This window comes from Podarcis melisellensis (genome assembly GCF_964234715.1).
Source record: "Podarcis melisellensis genome assembly, chromosome: 6".
Taxonomy (NCBI): Eukaryota; Metazoa; Chordata; class Lepidosauria; order Squamata; family Lacertidae; genus Podarcis; species Podarcis melisellensis.
Genome location: NC_138538.1, coordinates 97,783,234 through 97,807,393, shown reverse-complemented (window position 1 = coordinate 97,807,393; position 24,160 = coordinate 97,783,234). Strand labels below are relative to the sequence as shown.

General features: G+C 45.0%; 1 protein-coding gene across 2 annotated transcripts; it reads left to right on the top strand.

Annotated features, from left to right (window-relative positions):
* The first annotated feature begins 482 nt into the window (after positions 1-482).
* NCF2 (neutrophil cytosolic factor 2) lies at positions 483-23,875 on the top strand. 2 transcript variants are annotated; one of them, XM_081915119.1, is made up of 15 exons: positions 483-1,054; positions 2,278-2,360; positions 5,107-5,215; positions 6,102-6,236; positions 6,860-6,967; positions 10,669-10,728; positions 11,387-11,430; positions 12,258-12,399; positions 13,563-13,622; positions 14,659-14,737; positions 15,082-15,101; positions 17,284-17,429; positions 17,527-17,641; positions 20,274-20,436; positions 22,975-23,875. In XM_081915119.1, exons 1-15 carry the CDS (start codon positions 881-883, stop codon positions 23,082-23,084), a joined length of 1,548 nt encoding a protein of 515 aa, XP_081771245.1. In that variant the 5' UTR covers positions 483-880; the 3' UTR covers positions 23,085-23,875. The 2 variants fall into 2 exon arrangements, with proteins under 2 accessions (XP_081771245.1, XP_081771244.1); XM_081915118.1 differs by lacking the exons at positions 483-1,054; positions 2,278-2,360 and adding an exon at positions 2,590-3,041.
* The last annotated feature ends 285 nt before the right edge of the window (positions 23,876-24,160 follow it).

The window sequence follows — 24,160 nt, the reverse complement described above, 5'->3', positions numbered from 1 at the left end:
ATTAGCATCATGATTTTAGAAGGAAGTGTGTCTATGCTGCACAGGACTTTTATAGTATGAAAAAGTCCACAAAAAGGAGAAGGAGCAGCCCTTGCCTCATATAGGAAACGATTGCCTCAGGTTGAGAAACTGTAAAACTCTGCCTTTAGTGGATCTTAAATCCTTACTGTTGGGGGAGGGAGACATCATCAACAACGTTTATCTGATGAAAACAGGGACAGAACAATAATTTTATTATTTATTCCCCACCCATCTCACGGGGTTGCCCCAGCCACTCTAGGCATCTTTCAACATATTTTAATAACAAACATTTTTTTAAGAAAAAAACTTCCCTATACAGGGCTGCCTTCCAAGGCTGCATAGTTCATTATCTCCTTGGCTCGGGGGCCACATAAGTCCATTCTCTCTGATGACCATAGGGGCGCCCAGCGGCAAAGAGTGTGTGCTGTGAGCCTGGAAGCCCTGAGTGCAAATGTCACCTCAGCTGTGAGCTCAGCATGGATGTGCAAAACGGGGGTAGTGCTGGTCAGCACAAACACAGGCAGGAGGGGAATCTGCAGAGGCACCGTCTGTTGTTTCTTCTTCTTCTTAAGATCTTAGGAAAGTGAAATTCAGAAAAAGGAAGGCATTCCTGTAGCTGGAAGGGGAGGAGTCACTCTGGCAAAGTGCACCATGCCCAAGCCGACCTGCACAGAGAGGGCTCTGTTTAGAAAGCTGCTTTGCTTCGCCTCAGAGAGCCGGTTGGTATTACATCACCTCAGGCCCAGTTCAGTTATTAGTTGAGTGCAGACACTTCCTGGTCTGTTTGCAACACACACCGAAAGTCTTGCAGAAAGTCAGGGGGGCCTGAGGAACATCGCCTGCCCCTTCCAGCTTGGCCATGGCCCTGGTGGAGACCATCCGCCTCTGGAGCGAGGGGGTCTCTGCGGCAGATCGCAAGGACTGGGCCGGCGCCCTGGCCGCCTTCACTGCCGTTCAGAAGCCTTCTTCCAAAATCTGCTTTAACATCGGCTGCATCCACCTGATCATGGGGAATTTGGAGGAGGCCCAGCAGGTAAAGTGGGCAAGTCTTCATATTGTGCAGGGTTTTTTAAAAGCCCTAACTAACTGGTGGGTGGCTGCTGTAGCTGAGGACGTATTGAAAGAACTTTCAGGCAGAGGGATTTGCACAAAGCCAGCAGAGAACAAAGTAAAGTTTCACATTTTTTATTACAGCAGTTCTGAGTTGCAGATGATTTAACTGGCAAGTGACGACTTTCTGTGCTAAAAACAGCTGGGTATTCTTCTACATAATTACACCAGATTAGAATTTAGGATTGTACTGGTTTTGGCTGTAGGTTTTTCAAAACAAACGAGCAAATAAACAAACCTCCTCTGCATGTAGTAAGCTAGCAGATCAGGGGCGAAGGTTGTGTCGCTGTCTCCTTGATTTGTTAATTTTCTACTCGCAGGGATGGGTGACCTGGGGCTAGTCATTTTATCTCAGCCTAACCTATGTCACAGGGTTGTTGCAAAAACTAAATCGTGGGAGGTGGTGGTAAAGATAGAATCCTGTACACTTTGAGCAAAGGGCGCAATATAAATATAATTATAATTATTATGATGCATATTAATTATGAAAGACTACATTGTGATTTGAACAGTGAAATAGTACTATATAAAGATGATTGATTAAATATTATATTATTATGAGCCAAACTGTTACACCATTCAACCACTTTGCCAGAAGTTCCTAGAACTAGGGACAGGCTCAGGCCCATCATGGCGGTCAGAGGAATTGTACAGGGCCAGTGAAACCACAAAAGCTGCAGTTGTAAAGTTCACCAATTGTTCAGAAGCTGAAGAGTGGAGCAGTGCGTAATAATAGCCTTGCACCCACCAGCCAGCGCTGTAAAAGTGAGCTGCAGCAGATATTTCAAATCTAATAGTGAAATAGGAAATTGCATAAAAGGGTGTACATTGCAGGATCATGTCACAGGTTTGACTCAGGATGACTGGCTAGTTCAGGTCCTCGGTGCATTTTTGAACTGCCTACCCAAACACAGCCAACACTCTTGCAGAGTGGCTTGGTTTTTGATTTCCAAAGCAATCCTGCCCTGCTGGGGGCAGAGCAATAACAGGGAGAGCTAGAAACTTGAGGGTCCCGGTGGAACCTGGCAGGTTGTGAGTAGAGGCTGCAGGTCACTGATCTTGCCGACTCCAGTGTTGGATTCCCGTCGGGAACACTTTGTGTGGCAGAAATCATGCCTATGTCTCCATAACGTCTTCTTCCTTCAGGCTCTTACCAGAAGCATTAACAATGACAAACACTTAGCAGTTGCCTACTTCCACCGAGGATCTGTGGCCTACCAGATGGAAATGTGAGTTATCATTATTATTTTCTATCCTGGCTCTTCCTCTCAAAGGAGCCCTGGGCAGCAAAAAACATAGCAGAAACAAAGCGAAAGAAACCAAATACAGTTAAAAACAAAAACATTTTAGTAGTTTAAAAAAATTAAAACTAGGGGATGGTGACTCTGCTTGCTGCACTCCCCAACCTCACCTGCCCCATTGCACAATTCCCCCACAAATGACCAAATCTCCCTCACAGCTCAGCCCCAACTCCCAACTCCGTCCACCTTTAAAGCTCGCTGCAGGTGTGTTCAGTGGGGGGGGGTGCCCTTCACAGTACCTGCCTCCTCAGTTCACACCTCACCTGGTCTGCTTGCTCCCTGCCTGCAGTTCCTCATGCTGGAGTTATTGTGACCACTGACTGGCAGCCACATGAACAGCCGCACGACAACAACCTTACCCAGGAGTCGGCAAAATGTTTTAGCCGTGCGCTGGTCCACTGTCCCTCAGACCTTGTGGCGGGCTATGGAAGCAGCACCGGGGCGGGGGGGGGGAGAGCTGGAAGAAGAGGCGAGGGGGCAAGTAGTCCCCCCCCAGCCGCTGCGCTTACCTTCCCAGGCGCTGCCACCACCGCTGCTTCTGCTTCTCGTCTGCTCCGCTCTCTGGCCCACAGAAGCACCAGGGCAGCAGCGGTGGAGGGAAGATGAGCTGTGCGAAAGGGCTGGCTCCAGAGAGGGGCTGCTTAAAATGGCGCTCAGCCCAGCCCCCTTCCTCCTCTAGGCAGGGCGGGGAGAAGCCAGGAGGAGGGAGGGAGGAGGTGCCGCCATGGTGTGTAAATGGCGCAGGGGGGGGGAGGCGCAGGCTGATTGAACAGATTCCCCACACCAATCCACAGACAGTCTGCGGGCCGGATCCTGAAGGCAATTGGACCAGATCCGGCCCATGGGCCTTAGTTTGCCGACCCTTGGCATTACCCTTTTATGTACATAGGAAGATATAATGTAATATAATATCCTACAAGAGAGCTTTCCAAATTGGTTGTTGCGACACATTAGTGTGTCGGCTGCAGTGTGTAGGTGTGTCGCACGAACGCTCCCCACACTCCTCACAGGGCTAGAAAGGGGTTAGTTTAACCTCTGGTTTGCTAGTGAAACTGAATTACTGTGTTGCGAAATGATGCATGTCTAATAAGTGTGTCACCAACATGAAAAGTTTGGAAGGCTCTGCCCTACAAGGTTAATGGGACAGTTTATGGGGTTTTTTTTACATATCATCTTTATTAAATTTTCTTTTTATACATCATAATTGTCATTTTCCATCCAAAATATACATAAACCAATAAAAAATACTTGAGTGTTGGAAATTACATGACTTTATATAATAAAGTAAGTTACTAAGACTTCCCTCCCCACAAACATGATGTTCATCAGTTCAGACAGTTCCCACTAGTCACATCCATGCCATACATTTAAAGCACTCTTAGACCATCTAAACAGTCATGGCTTCTCCCAAAGTATCCTGGGAATTGCAGTTTGTTAAGGATGGTGACCTTTGGAGCTATAATTCCCAGCACCCTTGGCAAACTACCGTTCCCAGAATTCTCCATGACTCTTAAAGTGATATAATAATAATAAGTAATAAGTAATAATAAGTGAAATAATAATGGGTTGCAATAACCCAAAATCTGGACCAAGAGAACCTGCATAAATTATGCAACTCAGACACATTTGCCTATATATTCTTATTTTGTGTAATTTATTCTGTTCCCTGTCAGATTTACATAAATTCTACTTTTATATGAATAGATAAATAATAATAATAACTTATGTAGTAGTAGTAGTAATAATAATAATAATTTAGTGCCATTGATGTACATGGTGACTTACAAAGTATGGAAGGGAAGATCTCCCCTTAGGAACTTACAATCTAAAATTTGACACAAGGAAAAGAACAGCAGAAGAGGAAGGAGGCTGGAGAAGAAATGTAATTATTTCAGTTATTTGCAGTTAGTGAACGGTAGGTTTTGCCAGACATTGCTCAAACGCCTTTAAATCTGCCTTCCCTTCTGTGAGGGCTAGAAACTTCCTGTGGCTTTTTAAAGAGAAAATGGGAGTGGGGAGGAAGAAAACTTAGATTCTCACTTTTGTGATTGGTTCTAAGGTCTGAGTTTTCTGTGCTTGCATGAAGTTGGTAAAGACTCACACAGTTACATTTGACAGATTTCCTGGCAGTGTTCTCAGTTCCTGAGGATGGCTCCAAAATGCAAGAGAGAGGATCAAAGACAGCTGTAGAGAAAAACCCTGGAAGGAAAAAGAGAGAGCTGTATAACTAGAAATGGTTCCCAACATGTTTCAATGAAGCTCTTTATCAAGGGAAATCTGTAACATACAAACCGAAACAAAATTATGCACTATAAAAAGATGCTAAGTTACATACTCTGAAAAGACAGCAGCCCAGAATACAAAACCATACCCAGCAAATTCAGAGCGCATACAGCTTCAGCACTATATTGTGTTGTTGTTTAAATATTTACTATATACAAAAAATTGATTCATAAAAACCTTTAATACTCAATATACTCAATATCACAATCACAGAAAAACTGTAACTTGGAAAATATATAGAAACCTCCTTTAGAGCACGCCAACGATGTGAATAAAAAGGAATGATTAGAACAATTGTCTTCGAATGGACGAAAGCACTTCTGAGGATCGTCAAAATATCCTGCCATTTTGTTTGCTCCAGAAGTACTTACTCTCCTTCCTTGTTTTTCAGGTATGAGTCAGCCATTAATGACTTGAAAGAGGCATTTGCTCAGCTGCGGGGGAACAACCTAATAGACTACAAGATCCTAGGCCTGCAGTTTAGGTTGTTTGCCTGTGAGGCAAGTTTGGGGTTTGAGGAATACCATGGGAAGCAGCCAACTGGCTCAGTGGACGATGCCTCTAAGCATATTGCCATCTAAGCTTACTTGCTTTTTTAAATCGGTTATTTTATTTGTGTCTTGCCTTCTTCCAATGAGCTCAACCCTGCGAGGGTCCCAGCCCAAAGACAAGCGTTTGGAAGCTTATTTCTTCACTGGCAAAGCACTAGGTTACATCAGCTCCCAAAGGCTCTCACACACAACCTGCCATCAGCTGCTTAGGCAATCCCCTCTACAGCCCTGTGCTCTGATCCAGACAATTGGAGCAACAGCATGACAACGTCCCTTTCAGCTTACTTAAATGGACTTTTCTGCTGCGGACTTTTCTGCACACGACAACAACTCCTGAGCGGCAGCTCTAGTTACCCCTTCTTGCATGGAGACAGCGGAGGGGAGGATGGGGAGAGATTCCAAAGGCCTGATTCTCTGTGACCACCTTCCGCCACTGAGACTCCCTCACACCTCCTTTCCCCTCATCTCTGGCTGCCCTGTCTCTCCCCCTTGACTCTCCTCTACCACTGCCCCCCTGGAACCCCACCAATTGCTCATCCCTTCCCTGGATCATGCCTCCTCTGCCTGCGCATCCCCCCACTCCTCAGGCTCTTGCCCATCCCTGACATTGAGGCAGGTAACCGTGAGTGAAAGTCCATCAGTCCAGGCTCTGGACTGGTGTTGTATTTGACCAATACTGTTCTCACTCTGGGTGAGAGACCACCCCAAAGGCATCTTGTTAGCTTCAGGAATTTGAACCCAGGTCCTCTCAGCAGTCTACCTGCTGCTCCATCCAAGGAAATGTGATTAGGTCCAGACTCTTATTCTCTGGCACTCCTGCCCCTTTTCCCAACAGGTGTTATACAACACAGCCCTTGCCCATTCCAAGCTGGAGGACTGGAAGAAGGCAGAGGAGCATCTGGCTAGGGCAATGAAACTGAAGAGCGAACCCCGGCACAACAAAATCGACAGGGCCATGGAATCCATCCTGGTAAGAAAATGAAGGAAACGGCAATCAATTAGCCTAGGCTCAAAATACTAAGGCTTTGTAACTTTAGAGGTGGTGCATTGTGTGACCGTTCTATTTAAGAATGTAGCAATGCATCGCTTTGCTCTGGAGATCAACAAACAGCTTCTGAAACTTGCATTTGAACCCTGAGACCTGGCAATCCCATCAAGATATGTATATGCACGTTGTTGGGGGGAAACAGGTGTGCAGAAGTGAGGGAAAGCTGTGTTTTGACATTTTGTCTACTGCACTATTGTTTAAAGTTGCATAGGAATCCAGTCTTCCTTTGTATTTCGATGTTAGAATAATGACTACAACAGTGTTCCTCAAACTAGTACCTTCCAGATTTTGCAGTAACACCTACTGCCATCAGCTTCAGCCAGCATGGGCAATTGTCAGGGAAGATGAGAATTGTAGTTCAACCACATCTGGAGAGCACCAGGTTGGGGAAGGCTGGGCTGTGGTATGGCCCTCATTATCCTATGTGTAACAAGCATGGTACACAAATATCGGACAAAGCATGCTGGATTATTATGCCGTGTTTTTTAGCAGATGGTCTTGGAAAATGGTGAAGTGATTGACTTTTGTGTGTGTGTGTGTTGCAGAAGCAAAGATTCTTTCAGCCCTTTGTGATTCCTGAAGGGAAGTTGTTTCGGCCAAATGAGAAGCAAGTGGCACAGCTGGAGAAGAAAGATTACTTAGGGAAATCTATGGTAGGAAGTTAGCCGAATAAAGTATCTATCTATCTTTATTGCCCCCCCCAAAGGAGATTATGCATTGAAATATTTTAGTTGATATTTTAGATTGTAAAATGCTATTTTATCTATTGATTTGTTTTACCTTGTGGGCTTATAGCCGAATAAAGTATCTATCTATGGTAGGAAGTTAATCTATGGCAGAAGTGGAATTACCCAGCAAATTTCACTTGTATTCCTAAAAGGTCATTCATGATAAACAGTAATAGAGTTGCAGATGTCTAGAAAAACACAAGCCGGCCTGCTCTGGTACCTTTAGCCCTAGTTTGATATGCAGCAAGTGAAGCTTCTCGTAGCCTGGAGAGAGCCACAACCAAGTCCCTGTGAAAGAAACAGCTACAGAGGCTGCCTGAAACGTCAGCAACTAACTGGCGCCATAATTTTATAATACAATATTTTTTAAAAGCACACCACAATAATAAAAAATAACGCTTTCAGATAAGAATCCTCCTTTTACTATTCAATTCAAAGAGTGTGTGCAAGTTTTTAAATAATAATAATAATAATAATAATAATAATAATAATAATAATAATTTATTATTTATACTCCGCCCATCTGGCTGGGCCTCCCCAGCCACTCTGGGCGGCTTCCATAAAAACCAAAAATACAGTAAAATATCACACGTTAAAAACTTCCCTGAACAGGGCTGCCTTAAGATGTCTTCTGAATGTCAGGTAGTTGTTTATCGCTTTGACATCTGCTGGAAGGGCGTTCCACAGGGTGGGTGCCACTACCGAGAAGGCCCTCTGCCTGGTTCCCTGTAGCTTCGCTTCTCGCAATGAGGGAACCGCCAGAAGGCCCTCGGCGCTGGACCTCAGCGTCCGGGCAGAATGATGGGGTGGAGACGCTCCTTCAGGTATACTGGACCAAGGCCGTTTAGGGCTTTAAAGGTCAGCACCAACACTTTGAATTGTGCTCGGAAACATACTGGGAGCCAATGTAGGTCTTTCAAGACCGGTGTTATATGGTCTCGGCGGCCGCTCCCAGTCACCAGTCTAGCTGCCGCATTCTGGATTAGTTGTAGTTTCCGAGTCACCTTCAAAGGTAGCCCCACGTAGAGTGCATTGCAGTAGTCCAAGCGGGAGATAACCAGAGCATGTACCACTCTGGCAAGACAGTCCGCAGGCAGATAGGGTCTCAGCCTACGTACCAGATGGAGCTGGTAAACAGCTGCCCTGGACACAGATTTGACCTGTGCCTCCATGGACAGCTGTGAGTCCAAAATGACTCCCAGGCTGCGCACCTGGTCCTTCAGGGGCACAGTTACCCCATTCAGGACCAGGGAATCCTCCACACCTGCCCGCCTCCTGTCCCCCAGAAACAGTACTTCTGTCTTGTCAGGATTCAACCTCAATCTGTTAGCCGCCATCCATCCTCCAACCGCCTCCAGACACTCACACAGGACCTTCACTGCCCTCACTGGTTCTGATTTAAAAGAGAGGTAGAGCTGGGTATCATCCGCATACTGATGAACACCCAGCCCAAACCTCCTGATGATCTCTCCCAGCGGCTGCATGTAGATGTTGAAAAGCATTGGGGAGAGGACAGAACCCTGAGGCACCCCACAAGTGAGAGCCCAGGGGTCTGAACACTCATCCCCCACCACCACTTTCTGAACACGGCCCAGGAGGAAGGAGCGGAACCACTGTAGGACAGTGCCCCCAGCTCCCAGCCCCTCAAGACGGTCCAGAAGGATGTTATGGTCGATGGTATCAAACGCCGCTGAGAGATCCAGCAGAACTAGGAAACAGCTCTCACCTTTGTCCCTAGCCCGCCGGAGATCATCAACCAGTGCGACCAAGGCAGTTTCAGTCCCATGATGAGGCCTGAATCCCGACTGGAAGGGATCCAAATGGTCCGCTTCTTCCAGGCGTGCCTGGAGTTGTTCGGCAACCGCTCGCTCTATCACCTTGCCCAAGAATGGAAGATTTGAGACTGGGCGATAGTTGGCCATTGTGGCCGCATCTAAAGATGGTTTTTTAAGAAGCGGTTTAATAACCGCCTCTTTCAGCGGGTCTGGGAAGGCTCCCTCACGGAGGGAAGCATTCACCACCCCATGAAGCCCATCGCCCAGTCCTTCCCAGCTAGCTTTTATAAGCCAGGATGGGCAAGGGTCCAGGAGACAGGTGGTTGGTTTCACTCGTCCAAGCAGCCTGTCCACATCCTCAGAGGTAACAGATTGGAACTGATCCCACTCAGCTTGACTAGACAGAACTCTAGCACTCTCCCGCCCCGGCCCTGCTCCCACGGTGGAGTCTACTTCTTCCCGAATCTGAGCGATTTTATCTGCAAAAAACTTTGCAAAATCATTGCAGGAGAACATGTGGCCCGTACTGGGCCCCGATGTTGCAGGTGGTTCCGCTAAATTGTGAACCACCTGAAAAAGTCTCCTGCTGCTGTTTTCTGCAGATGCAATAGAGGCGGTGAAGAAATTCTTCTTCGCCGTCGCTATCGCCACTTGGTAGGCTCGACGTTGAACTCTAACCTGTGTCCGGTCAGATTCGGAATGAGTTATCCGCCACCAGCGCTCTAGCCGTCTCAACGATTGTTTCATTGCCCTCAGATCCGTGGAAAACCACGGGGCTCTCCGGGCTCCATGCAATCGGAGAGGGCGCTTCGGAGCCAAACAGTCAATAGCCCTGGTTAACTCCGCATTCCAGCGGGCCACCAGGGAATCAGCTGAAAGGCCATCAACATGGGATAAAGCATCCCCTACCACTCTCTGGAAACCATTTGGATCCATTAAGTGGCGGGGGCGGACCATCCGAATTGGTCCCACCTCCCTGCAGAGGGGATGGGTCGCAGAGAAATTATGATTTTATTGTGTTGTTCAAATAAGCAGACCTCCACTTGCCCCATGGGATTTCCCTCTCCTCTCCTTCCTTCTAGTGTCCAGATCAAGGTACGTAATCGCACCTCTCTATTGTGCCTTGCTCAGGCCACACCTGGAGTTCTGTGCCCAGTTCTGGGCACCACAAATCAAGGAAGATATTGGCAAGCTGGAACGTGTGCAGAGGAGGGCAACCAAGATGATTGAGGGTTTGGAAACCAAACCTTATGAGGAACAGTTGAGGAAGCTGGGTATGTTTAGCCTGGAAAAGAGGAAACTGAGAGGAGATAGGAAAGCCGCCTTCAGATATCTCAAGGGCTGTCATATGGAGGATGGAGCAGGCTTGTTTTCTCCTGCTATGGAGGTTAGGCCCCAACCAATGGCTTCAAGATACAAGAAAGAAGATTCTGACTAAGAACTTTCTAACAGTAAGAGCTGTTTGACTGTGGAACAGACTCCCTCAGAAGGTGGTGGACTCTCCTTCACTGGAAGTTTTAAGCAGAGGTCTGCCATAGATGCTTTAGTTGAAATTCCTGCATTGCAGGGGGTTGAACTAGATGACCCTCGGGGTCCCTTCCAACCCTGCAATTCTATGAATTCAGCTTATTGGCAAGGAAAGCCAGGATCAAATAAAACTTCAGTGAGTCCCCAACAAAGGAGAGAAATAGGGAACCCTGCCAATTACTTTTATCTATATAGTGCTGAAGATGTAGCACTCAGGAGGTTAATATGAGCAGCCTAGCAGAAACCTAGATTAAGAGAGCATAAACCACTTGACATTACCAGTGTGAATAAAGCTATTAAGCATGTTTCTCCTTCTAACTCCAGGTTGTGGCTTCTGTGGTTGACAATGATGAGTTTTCAGGCTTTGCGCCTCTTCAGCCTCAGGTAAGACAGAGGACTTTTCTATGACAAAACATTTTGATGCACTTCCCCCCAAACCAGCTTCAGTCTGAATTGAGAAAAACAATGACCTGGATGTGATTTAAGCTGTAATGTATCCTCAGTCTTACCATCAATGAACTGGAGGAAGCAGCACTGGGAAAGATCCCTGATCAAGTTTTCAGGCAGAGAGGCAGGCAGCGCAGGCCACACACACTCCAGCAAGCATTGGGTGTGTGCCTGTGTTGCTCAGCTGTGTTGCTCTGTGGTGCATGCAAGCACTGCTGCACTGCAGCATTTGTCTGAGTGGGTAGAAAGTGGTTGCCAGGCAGAGTAGTAAGTGTCAATACACCACCTAAACTACTAGCCTGCTGCCCTTGAGATGCAGTGGGAGGTGCCGTCCTGCTGCCAGTGTTGAAGTAAGATTCAGCTGCCAGTCCAGCCAGCTTCTGTACAAGGAATGGGAGGAGGCCATCTTGTCTCTTGCCTCAGGCAGCAGAACGTCTTGGGCTGGCCTTGGTAGCCATGACAAGACTCCCAACCCCACTCTAGTCTGAAACATCTGCATCTCTCTTTAGGCCAGATAGATTCTGAACACAGGGCCTGACTTTAAAGTTAACTGCAGTATAGAGGAGAGGTTAATGCTAAAATATGTTGCTTGCAGACATCAGAACCACCTCCCAGACCAAAATCACCAGAAGCCCTCAGGTAAGATCAATAAACTGCAGGGAACCCCAGCATTCAGGAGCTCCCATTGGTTTAGAAAGTGATTCGTAGGAGATTCTGCTCTTCTATGACTAGATAAGGAATAGAGAAATAAACCCAAAAATCTGTTTAGAACTGAGTACAGCACCATGAAGTCTGGATGTCTTCATTATGAGTATATGGGTGGTATCTGACAAAATATTTTTTTGGTTAGCACAAGGATTTCCACTTCTGCAATGGAACTTCCTTTCCCTCTCCTCTTCCTGTGTGTCCCCCACACCCTCCCCAACTCTGCTCCAGAGGGTGGATTGAACCACCATAATCAATTTAGGGGGTACATGGGAGATGCATGGGGAGAAAAGAGGGAAGGGAAGTTCTGTTGCACAGCCAAAAGTTATTGTTCTCAGACAACTACTTGATTGGATACTGACCTATGAACCTACACCCTCTTAACAGAAACACATTTTATCCCCCCACCCTTTTTTGCTTCATTAGGGGGGAAAAAAGGAAATAAAACATTCCAAACGAGCAAACACATAGTGATATGAAATACAACTTTTGAAATACAATAGTCTATGCTTGGGATGTTTGCACAAATATTCCACTTAGGATTTGCTGTTTAATACAGGCTGTTTCAACAATATAAATAGGTGACCTCTGGGCACATGTACATAATAAAAGAAAGCAGCCACCCGACTATTTCCCCACACATCTAGCTCACTGGTGGGATGGTTTTTGCACTCATCCCATTGCGCTCCCAGTGACTTGGATGTGCACTAAAGCAATCAGTTGTTGTTGATGATGAAACTGTCAGCTGATTTGTCATGCAGGGCCCTGCAAGGAGAACCTCACAGAGTCCTCTACGAATTCATACCAGAAACAGCAGCGGAACTTGAAGTCCTTCCTGGAAACATTGTTTTTGTCTTGAAGAAAGCGAAAGACAACTGGGCTACTGTTGTCTTTAATGGGAAGGTATAAGGCCAGCAAGGGTAATTCTACAGAGAACACCCGCACTGTTGTTCCACTGGCATGAACTGTTGGTACCATATTGGGGTTGCATTCTAGTTGTCTTGAACTAAACAGTAGATATCTGTCTACTCAGGATTTACTGCAGGGGGTGAAAAATCACATGTGCACTAGGTGGCACTGTTGAGCTACATCAGATATAGGGGCTCAGCACAGTGACACGTAGTCTAAAGTGCTTGAAGTTCAGAATGTGCTGTGGACTTGAGTTCTGATGTGGACTAATTCTTCTGAGACAGAATAGTAGCATTCCCATAGGGTTGTCTCCTGCCCAGCTCTGCTCCTAGACCCCATGTAAAGGAGACATACTTTATTGGATCCAATACAGTACATGGTAGCATAGTTGCAGGTGGGTTTGCATGTTCATATTTGGGCTGTTTTCTGCTGTACAGTACAACAGTTGATAAAGGGTCTGGAAACCAAGCCTTATGAGGAACAGTTGAGATAACTGGGTATGTTTAGCCTGCTAAAGAGACCAAGAGGAGATATGATAGCCATAATATCTGAAGGGCTGTCATATGAAAGATGGAGCAAGCTTGTTTTCTCTTGCTCCAGAGGCTAGAACCTGAATCAATGGATTTAAGTTACAAGAAAGGTGATTCCGACCAAACATCAGGAAGAGCTGTTCAACAGTGGAACAGACTGCCGTGAGAGCGGGTGGACTCTCCTTCCTTGGAGGTTTTTAAGCAGAGGTGGAATGGTCATCTGTCATGGAAGCTTTAGTTGAGATTTCTGAATCTAGATGTCCCTCAGGATCTCTTCCAACTATACAATTCTTTGATTCCCCATAGTAGTGAAGCACTACACAAAAATTAGGTAAAAGATCAGAAGGGAGTATGAGAGGTTGCCCTGAGATAAAAGAAACTGAGACCTGCCCCCCCCCCCCAGCCACCTCTCAGCACCTGCAGGCAACTTTTCAAGTAAAGCGACCTGCTTAGGCCTGGTGGAGTGAATCAGTGAAGTTAAAATGCTGCCATTCAAAATCTGGAGATTAGAATCTGGAGGGGTGACTAGCCCCCTGTGTGCAGTCTTGGAGTCTTTTCTTTGCCCACAATGTACAACTCTGACACCACCCTGCCTCCTAGCAATATCTTGGTTTTCTTTTCGTACAGCAAGGGATCATACCCTGCAACTTCCTAGAGCCAATGGGAATGAAATTCTCTTCAGGCCAGGTAAGAGAATAAGTATTAATTCTTAGGGCAAAACTTGACATGATAATTTATACAAGGCTGCTTGCCAAAAGCCCCCCCCCCCCGTAACCCTGGCCCTATTCACCCATGTGCCAACACCCCCAGCATTCTGTGTTTCCCTGACAAAGATGTCAGGTAGGGAAATGGCTCCTCTTGTAACATTAGTGGACGGGTAAGGTGTCTTGAATATTATGGATGAAGATGCACACCACTCATTTCCACTTATCCTATGTCTATTTCCACTTTTGCTGTTACGACCAGGACACTTTGCTTTACAGTCCATATATTATTTGGTCTAATCTCTTGTTATTATTCTGGATAGAAAAGTAAGTCTTGGAATATAGACATTTAATTTCACATTTATAAAACAACCTATACATCTTAAATTATAAAACACTAAAGAAATAAGGCAAACATACAAAACCCTCACAGGAGCAAATATAAAGTACAGGGAACAGATAATCCTGGATAATGCTACAGAGGAAATATTCTGAATTGTCAATAATAAGACCATTATATTTAATATTTTTCTTTCCCTGCTTGTAAAACCCACAGGCAAAGGAAAGCATCTGGGAAGATAATAACTTGCCCAAGAACAGCTGAGATTTGAACTCAGCCCTCCCTGCACAGTGAGGGTCAAATGATCGCCTGCTCACATGGTCTCTTTTTGAAGGAATGGCATGAGTACAATGTGTGTGACTGGATTATGCATGTGAAACTTCTTCTCAGAACCCAATAGGCAGGATCTAATATAAGCTCATTTGCAGGCTCCTGGAATAGTTAACTGGATAACTTGTTGGTGAACGATTAGGCAAGGTTTCAAGTTTAAAACTCTTCCATCAAGTTAAACACTTTCTGTCTGTGGAATATTACAGAGTTACTCCAAATCTTGCCTGTTCTTTCACTTCCAACAGAGGGGCTGCCTTGCGTATTTTGCATCACTTATTTCTGCGATTGATGCAGCAACTGCACCAGGCACAGGGTGCATGGCAGTCACGCTTGTTTCCATTTCATACAGCAAGGAATTGGTGCAGATGTTGACATCCCTCCTCCACCCAGCTTTGCTGCCCCAGATTGCCCTGAGAGGTGTCCCTCAGGTAAGTAAGAGTGACAGACAGTGAATCCTTTCTAAGGTCCAATGCATATATGACAGTAGCTCTGTTTGGCATGCTGCACAAGTATAAAGACTACACAGAAAGAGGGGGAGCAGGGACAAATGTACTAAGCTCTTCCCTCTCTCCCCGTCACTTTGCCCATCACTCTTTATGAGTTGGAGTGGAAGTGAAGTCTCTGAAGTGGGGAGCCTTCTCTGCATGATTTAGAACACCAGTTTTGTATGGTTCTAAATCACGCTGAGAGCAACAGCCACTGCCTGTGTACCACCCAAGAACATTTTTTTGGTTATTCCCTGCTCACAAAACTGCTCTTCTTTTTCTTCCAGATGAGGAAAGAGCACCACAGGTAAATGACCACCTTGCAGTGTGAGCTTCTGGACATGCGACACAAGCCTAAGACTTTGTGTGATGTATTGATGCATAACTGAACCAAAACAAACTGAGGCAGGGCTGGGGCTGGAGAGTTCTCACACTCTGCATTTGAACATGGCCAACTGGAAACCTAAGGGCCCCAAAGTTTTGATTTCAATTTTGATAGTTCAGTGTTCATATGTAATAAATAACAACAACAGCAATTTCCAGCAAATTATAAAACCATCATAAAATACCACAATTAAAAACTCCCCTATACAAAGCTGCCTTCGGATGTCTTCAAAAAATCAGATAGTTGTTTACTTGTTTGACATCTGATGGGAGGACATTCCAGAGGGCAGGCGCCACTACTGAGAAGGCCCTCTGCTTGGTTCCTGTAATCACACTTCTTGCAATGAAGGCCCTTAGAGCTGGACCTCAGTGTCCGGGTTGAACGATGGGGGTAGAGACACGCCTTCAGGTATACTGGGCCGAAGCTTTTGTATTGATAAACAAATGGCATACAAAGAAATAGCTCTTACAGTTACCCTTGGTTTTGTAGCCCAGCCACGCATCCTTTAACCATGCCAATTTTCCTTGAAGTCAAAATTTAAAATAAAAACCTTAGGGATTACCAATCAACTAACTTTGATTTCACAGAGAGCCAGTGTGGTGTAGTGGTTAAGAGCGGTAGACTCGCAATCTGGGGAACCGGGTTCGCGTCTCCGCTCCTCCACATGCAGCTGCTGGGTGACCTTGGGCCAGTCACACTTCTCTGAAGTCTCTCAGCCCCACTCACCTCCCAGAGTGTTTGTTGTGGGGGAGGAAGGGGAAGGAGAATGTGAGCCGCTTTAAGATGCCTTCAGGTAGTAATAAAGCGGGATATCAAATTCAAACTCTTCTTCTTCCTCTTCTTCTTCACTGATGTTCTAGATCTATTTAAGTTGGCTTTCAAGCCTGATTTGCCATCCTGTGGGATGATCTTTGCCACGAGAGAGAATGGGAAAGACAAGCCTGTTGATTCTCTCGGACCTCTCCATGGCTTGTCATACCAGGATATTCCTCTGGACTGTAATATTCATGTTGGAGGTCACTTTCTGCAGTGGTTCTGCTCCTTGGAGGACCAGCTACAGAAGGCATAGCTGTGGGCTTGGTGATCAACAAGTCCCCCCCTTTCCCCATCCAGTAATTATGCTTTGGGGTCCTACAGGGTTCTGTTCTATCACCCATGCCCTTTAACAGCTAACTGAAACCACTGGAAGAGGTAATCCAGAGTTTGACTGAGATGTCACCAAGATGCGAGTGACACCAAGTGTTCTCTCTCTTTCAACAAACTCAGGTCTGGCACAGGGTGTGCTAAATCAGTACCTAGGCACAGTAACGGACTGGTTGAGGCTCACTAAACTGTGGCTCAGCCCTGACTAGATGGATGTTTGTGGGTGGTATTCAATTTGTTCTAATGGGATTTGTTACTCCCCCAGCCCCCAAAAGCAGGGATAGGGAGCCTGTGTTCCTCCAGATGTTGTTGGGACTACAGTTACCATTACCCCTGACTGAGGCTGAAGGGATTTGCGGGGGTCATAGGTTCTCCAGTCTTGCACTAAAGGGTCATGTTTGCCACCCAGAGGTGCTTTTTAACCCAGCAGTGTGATTAGAGGCCCCAGTGACCTCTGAACACATTTTAGCAGCTTAGAGTGATATGCGACCTACCTGGACAGAGAGAGTCTTGTTTCCATTATCCATGTTCTGGTGATCTTTGCTGTGTGTCTATGAGGCAGAAGGCCTTTTTGGTAGGAACACACTGACTGTGAGATGCTCCCCTGGTGCCTACTTCCTGGTTTTTTGGGCTGAGGTGAGAAGCTTTTTGCTTTTACTGGCTCTTAGTTATACTGATTTTGCTACTTCCTTTTTTAGTCTTTGCTTTTATGGGCTATTGCAATTGGATGGTGTTGTAAAGATTGTAAATAAATAACAAGTTGCCTCTGAGCATATACAGACTTTAGATTTTTAAAGGACAAGGATTCCATCTCATGGCAGAGTTCCCAGTACATCACCATTTGCTTCAGAAATTAAGCACTCTTTCCCTTCTGCTGAACAGGATCCTGAGAACACATTTCAACTAATTTTTGAAAAATTAAAAGACCAAGCACTCCTGTACCATTTCCCTCCCCCTACAGTTCATTGGCCTGGACACCCCCTACATTGTCAAAGTGCATTACAAATACACCATAGCCCTGCAAGGGAGCCCTGAGATGTCCTACTGCAGCCTCTTGGAGAAAGTGTGCCTGAAGCTGGGACTCTCACCCCAGCACACGAAACTGAGGTAGGAGATGCGCCCTGGCCTCCCTTTGCCAAATCCACCTCGACTGAGGAGAGAGGGATGCTTCTGTATTCACTTGTTTCTGCTGTCTGTTGTTCAGCTACCGACCTACAGACAGCAAGGAACTGGTGCTGCTCAGTGAGGATAGCAGGATGGAGACCGTGTGGAGTCATGCCAGGGACAAGTGCTTCACATTGTGGTGCAGCAGTGAGCAGGTAGGCAATACTGGAGCAGAAGGCATTCTGTCACCAACCTCCGCCCACTTCCCCAAAATATTTCAGAGCCCTTTGCTGAAAGTCCAGCTTCTATTTATTAACCCTTGTTAACCAGAATAGCAAAATGTGCAGGTGTTTTCCTGCTCAGTCACTCGGAAAGAAGCCCTGTTTCCTCCTTTCTTCCTGCAATCTGGCCTACAAGGACACTGGCAATGGGATAATTGACAAGCACTTTAATATTTATAATTGGTTTTTTTATTTTAAAAAAAACATTCACTTTAATTAAACATTGCTTATATTTAGCTTTTTATAGTTTTGAATTGACTTGATGGCATCAGTGATGTTGGTGGATAAATATTTGAAAATATCCCAGTCTATTGATTGGAAGAGATAGAACTGCAGCATAGCTTTCATTTTTTGTCCCCTAACTGTGCCCACAGTGGAGTGAGTACCAAGTGTAATCTTGGAAACCTGGGTTCAAATCAAACTAAGTTCACTTCATGGCCATTGCCAACTTGATTCTCAGTCTAACATTTGTGGGCAAAGCAAAAAAAGAAAAAGAAAGTGTGTGTGTGAAAATAAACCTGTGTATACCACCTTCAAAGGTACTAAAAATCACCTTTGCCTTACCTCTTTTCTTGCTTGCCATCACCCTGCCTTCATTGAATAAAACACTCGCAGTTCAGGGTGGAAAAAGCATCCAAAGTACATGCATGAAAACTACACACAGATCCAAAATTGCTGAATGGCATGTCCAGTTGAACTTTTGATTTCTACTGAACTGCAGGCATTTTGGAAAGAAGTTGCCATCTGGTATGGCAGGAAGTTTCTATTTAATACAAGCCTAAAACTGCTGTCTTGGTCTTGCACAATTAGCTGCACGGTTCTTTGGATCCCAGTCATTAGGCAAAAGCATACAACTCGAAAGCACAAGTTTTATTTTCTTGATCTGACATTTGTATTTCCAAGGGGCAGAATAGTCCTGGATATAAATCTCAAGAGATTTCCAAAGCCATCAGTAAAAATTAGCTCCTATCTGGTGGCCAGCATTCCAGGAATATTCTGGAATCTACAGCTTGTGTGTGAAAGAAATTGAAAACAGATCATTCCCTCAATAAGCTGGCCTCAGTAGGTGTGAACCTATAGAGGTTTGGTGCACATTTTGCACAGCAAGGGTCCAGGAGATGGCAAGGTTGGTAGAAGTGTTGTGCTGAGCTGTTTGCTGCCTTCTTAGCAAGTCTCACCTCTTTCCCAGTACACAACTCATCTTTTCCCTTGCCCATACAATTGCGACTAAGGTGGGATACATGGAAGTGAGGTGAGGCTTGCACATAAAATATATAAAATTAAGAGTGGCATTGTATTTGAATAGCATATTCATAAGTGGGTTTGAGGTTTTGGAGTTCTCTTCTAAGCTCTGATCTGCATTGTAAAATTAGGGAATCTTAGGGCAGGGAGTCTTAGAACCGGCTCATATCATAGTTACAAACAACCCCAAGAAAACAAATACTCCATCTTATTTGTTCCAGTAATTCCCAAACTCCTAGAAGCTGTCAGCATATGACAGTGGCCATACCCCAGGGAACAGCTTTGACCGGCTGGCTAAACCAGATGAGGGTAGCCTGTGAGTTTCAAACCCTCGGCAAGTTAGGGACTTCACTTGCATACCATTTCTGCGTGTGCTGTAGAGGGAAATGAGAGGCAGATGGGGCTCATTCACCTGCAAAGGTAGTCCATCAGATCCTCACCTCCGCTGCCTTGTGGGACATCTTTGGGGGAAGAAAAGGCTAAGGAGCAAACTCTACACAAATCCAGAGTATCTAAGATGGTTGGATGGCGTCTTGTCTGCCTCCTTCCAGCAACTCTTGCAGCCAAGCTGGTGCCAAAGATGTTGCTCTGCTTTCCTTTGGACCACATCAGCGAGGCCAAGAGGGGGGTCTTGTCGTCTGGACAGCCCAGGATCTCCAGACACACTGCCCAGGCTTGCGTCCCAGGGAGGTCACTTTGCTGCTGCTAACTCAGCAGTTTGACTTCACCCCTGGAGACACAATCCATTGTTTCTCAAGACAGATGGATTTTTCTGTATAGTTCATTGCTCTGGACTTGGGACCTTTCCTGTCAGATGCTCCTGCAGGTGGGTAAATCCGCTACACACAACTTGATATTTTGATCACTCCCAACACGGTGTTACCTGAATGCCCAGAACAGAGTGTCATACAGAAACATAGTGGGCAGGCTCCTCTGATAGGAGGTAGCTCTCTCTTGCCCATTGTAAACACAGCCCTTCCTGCTTTGAAGGGATGGAATTGTGCCTCAGACACCTGATGTTTCCAAACCATTTGCCACAACCCCTCTAAAAAAAGTTCAGGACTCTGCTGAACTTCAGCATACAAACATGATATCCACGTGAAAACATGAGAGAGGAGGCCTAATACTGGCTCTGTGAATGACTTAATTTCTGTTAAATCCTGATGAAGATTTTCCAGTTGCAGGTGCAAGATTAACTGAAAATCTTGCATTTTTACATCAGTATTAGATAGATATGAAGAACGTGGGAGGCTTTTTTTTTTAATGTACTGCTAATTAAGGAAATGGCTAAAGAGATGTTTGAACTGGCTGTTTCTTACACCAGGCAGGCAAAGACAATCTAAATATGGAAGATGGAAAGGAGGCTGAGCAGAAGATAACAAAACAGACAGATGCCAAACAGGTTGTAGCACGGTATACTTATGAAGCCAGCCAGCCAGAGGACTTGGAATTCCAACAGGGGGAGACAATACTTGTTCTGGCGAAAGGTAAACTAACCCTAAATCAGAGAACCTTACTAATCATACATGGGGGATCCACCACCCTACACAATTCCTTTGTTTTAGGGACATTACGCAAAAGTTGCCATAACTCCATCTATTGAGGATGCAAATTCAAGGATGCAAATTCATTTTCTTGACGAATCAATTCTAACCTATAAATTGCTATATTCACTGTGTTTTCTTCAAGAGTGTGAACATGCAGTACTTGAAGGCTATGACCTGTATCAGGCATGTGTATCGAGGTTTCTAAGCCCAAGAACCATGCAGAAGACCTCTTCCTTAGGATCAAGAGCTCTTTCAGAAAGTGGTGCTGGTACCACTTGCTAATCCTTCTGCCCTCCATTTTGGACCCCACCATCATCAGTAGAGCACCAGGCTGCTGAAGTCGATAACTGGCAACTATGGGCCCCTTGCATCTTCTACAGCTACTACTGCCCTTCTCTTCTGGGCTCCTTCTCCTTTTTAGCTCCCATGGACCAAGAGATGCAGAATTGTCAGACTGCAACCTGGAGGTCCTGCTTCTAGCTTTAAACCATGAGATGCAGGAGGATTCTAGACATCCTGCTCTAATTCCCCCACTGGTCATCTCACTCACCTATGCTATGGTGTAGTCCCAATGCTCATGCTCATTCCAGCAAGTACTAGAAAAAGGGCAGACACAAAGATCAGCGAAGGAATGGGGCAGGAGGTGTTGCAGCTGCATTCTCTCTTGCTACCTCGTGACCTTTAAAGAAGTGGTGTAAAACCTGTGGCCCTACAGGAGTTGGTAGATTAAACTCCCATTGGCCCCATCCAGCATGGCTATTGGCCAAGGATGTTGGGAGTTATAGTTCAGCTACGCTGCTCATGTGTTTTAAAGTAGCAAACATGATTGCTAGGCTGTAATCTGACAATTTAAGGCTGGGCATGCATGGCAGAAAAGCCAGCTGCCTCTTGCTGGGAATCAAGCTTGAACTTCTAACATTTATTAGAGAATTCACGACCATCACTGTATAACACTTTCCCACACTTCTCAATTCAACTGCGTTTTGTAGGTTGGGAAACAATCACTGATTCAATCAGCAGTCACCTGAAAGCAAATTGGCTTCCACTGGTAGGAAACAAATTCCTGCTGTCACAAAACTCCATATTCTGTTTTGGCCATTGGCATCTTATCACACAAACTATGCTGGTCAAGAGAGCTTGAGGAACCATCAAGAACACATTTAGTGGCTTGAAGCCATGAGGGTTGCTCCATGTAGAGGGGAAGAATAGCTTCACAGGCCAATGGGAAGGGGAAATTGCATCTTGTTGTGGAATATATCCTATATGAAAGTTCAACCATCTTATGCTCATCTTTGCATGTCAGGAAATGGCAGAATAGAGCTCAGGACAAAACCATTATACAAGTAAGAAAATAACCATATACACAGCAATTTGTTGCTCAGTATACTTCCTGTTCCATATGAAATTACTTATGCTAAACAGACATCCTAGTTTCACAATACCAAAGTAGATGGGTGAGTGTGCTTTTGAAAATTCTAACAGAACTTGTCTGCCTCCACCTGGATAATTAATATTCTCCATCCGCAGATAAAATAAGAAGGGCAGTTCAAAGACTACCCACTGTTTTGATAAGGCTGTTAAGGGAACCCACTGTAAGATAGCAAAGTACCAAAGAAGCCAAGATACTCTTCCTCAGATGCTTCCCCAAACATCTTATTGAAGGGACTCTCTGTTCTGAAAGACATCTGAAAGACGTTGCTGTAGAAGGTCCTTATTTTTCTGGTGTATCAGCTATGACTTCTCAGTAAGACTTGCAGGGGAAACAACCTGTGGTTGGTTTGTTATGTTTACGTGTATCTGGACCTTAGATTTTGTAATGATCCAATAATTCTCCAAGTTATTACTGCAACCACATTCTTTGAATTTTCACCTGCCATTTATGCTGCAAATGGTTTTCTTCTAACAAGACCCCATTATTTTAATTTCAGTTTCTCTAAAGGTAGACTATATTGGCACTGGAAGAGCCAAAGAGCTCCAGACACAGTCTACTCAGTGTAGCCCTGAATGGCATTTTCAGCAACACAGCTTGAGGGAGGCAAAAAGCTTCCTCTCTCAAAATAATCAGGGCCGAGATGTTAACAGATGAAGATGGTTAGTCTTAACTGTACCTACTTAACTGTACAAAAACACATACAATTAACTGAGCAGATGATCTGGCTCTCCATTATTCCCAGTCCTCCTTCTGACATGAAAGGTATCCAGCAACAAGAGGGGTCACGGCCTCTGTACCTTCAGGAGTTGTGAAGCAACTGATAAGTGCAACTTGTCATGTTGGGATAAGAGAAGTCGTACCTTCAAAAATTCCCTCTGCTACAAAACTATGAGGCACAAGGAGATCCATTTTCCTTTACATCTTGGTTGCATTTCTCAAAGGCACTGCAGATTCTGGTTGGATTCTTTACATTCCACCTCTTCCTGATTCTTGCCCATTAATGGATTAAGTTTGTGAATCTAACACAATGTTATTTCATCTTCTAGTGAATGATGATTGGTTGGAAGGGGAGTGCAATGGAAAAGTTGGCATTTTCCCCAAAGCCTTTGTTGAAGAAGACAGCAGCCAAGATCCCAAATCTCTTTCTACAGTGTAACAAGCTCAAAACCCTACAAAGAACCAAGAGGACCCCGATGCGTTTTCCTCTGAAGGCAACTCATCCCATTATAAGACATTTAATCCATGTTCGCTGAATCTTCTAGGGATTGGTTTATCTTGTTTTTTGAATTTTATATTCTGCTTAAACGAATATCCATTGAGGTCTGCACTGGGTTTTTTAAAACTCATCTCCTAGCTAAAGCACGAGCCAAATTGGTTATATGAAAAAACTGTTGGGTTGATCCTTCTATGTCCAGTCATAATAGTTACAGCAACAGCAGACATCATGGTTGTCCATTTCAGTTTCTGGTAGGAGTTCCCAGGTCACAGTCTATAGAGGACATGCACACAGCTTTAAATTCTCTTAAGATGAATCACCCTTGGCTTCTGAAGTCTGTTCTGCATCCTCTTGCTGCTATAAGGGTAACACCTTATTTATCAATCAGGGCACCTTATTCAAGATGAAACAAAAGGCACAGGAGAAGCTACAAGGCCTCTCAGGTCCTGCGGCCAAAGAGTTTTGGTTGTTTTTCTTAACTGCATGTGTGTCTCTGGGATACAACCTGGGAATCCTAGTTAACAGTCATGAAAAGTTGGTTTACAAGAATTCATAATTAATAATCAGCAGTTTAGTTACTCTGCAATGCCTTTCCAGAATGACAGCTACATTTTGAAATGCTTAATAAATCCTTGAAAGCCAGTAAAGCTCTCAGTAACTTTTAGATGTTTGAAGTTTCCACAAAAAGCTGCAGTTCTGTCATTTTATCAATAAAACTGCATTGTTATTTAGTGTGTGTCTCTGTATTACCACTCAGACTTAAAGAAATCATGAAATAACTCCTTAGTAAAAAGGGCTGGCATTTTCACTCCAGTTCCAAAGAGTTAACATTAGATATTTATAGTATCCAAGTTCTGGAAAACTATTTAGTAATGTGTATGCCTCTAGCATTTTGTCATCACCAGCTGAAATCAAACAGGAGATAATATTTTGCTTGGCATCGAAGCTGCAACCTAGTCTGCTCTGGACTTGTCCCCACCTAGATGCTTAAGTGCAGTCAAAGCTTTCATTGCACT

What these genes read in the sequence shown, in the direction of transcription:
- NCF2 (XM_081915118.1), top strand. Translation starts at nt 2,764, where the DNA reads ATGAACAGCCGCACGACAACAACCTTACCCAGGAGTCGGCAAAATGTT. An exon ending in TTGCGCCTCTTCAGCCTCAG is followed by an intron (nt 10,729 to 11,386) that starts GTAAGACAGAGG and finishes TGTTGCTTGCAG; the next exon opens with ACATCAGAACCACCTCCCAG. An exon ending in CCCTGAGAGGTGTCCCTCAG is followed by an intron (nt 14,738 to 15,081) that starts GTAAGTAAGAGT and finishes TTTTTCTTCCAG; the next exon opens with ATGAGGAAAGAGCACCACAG.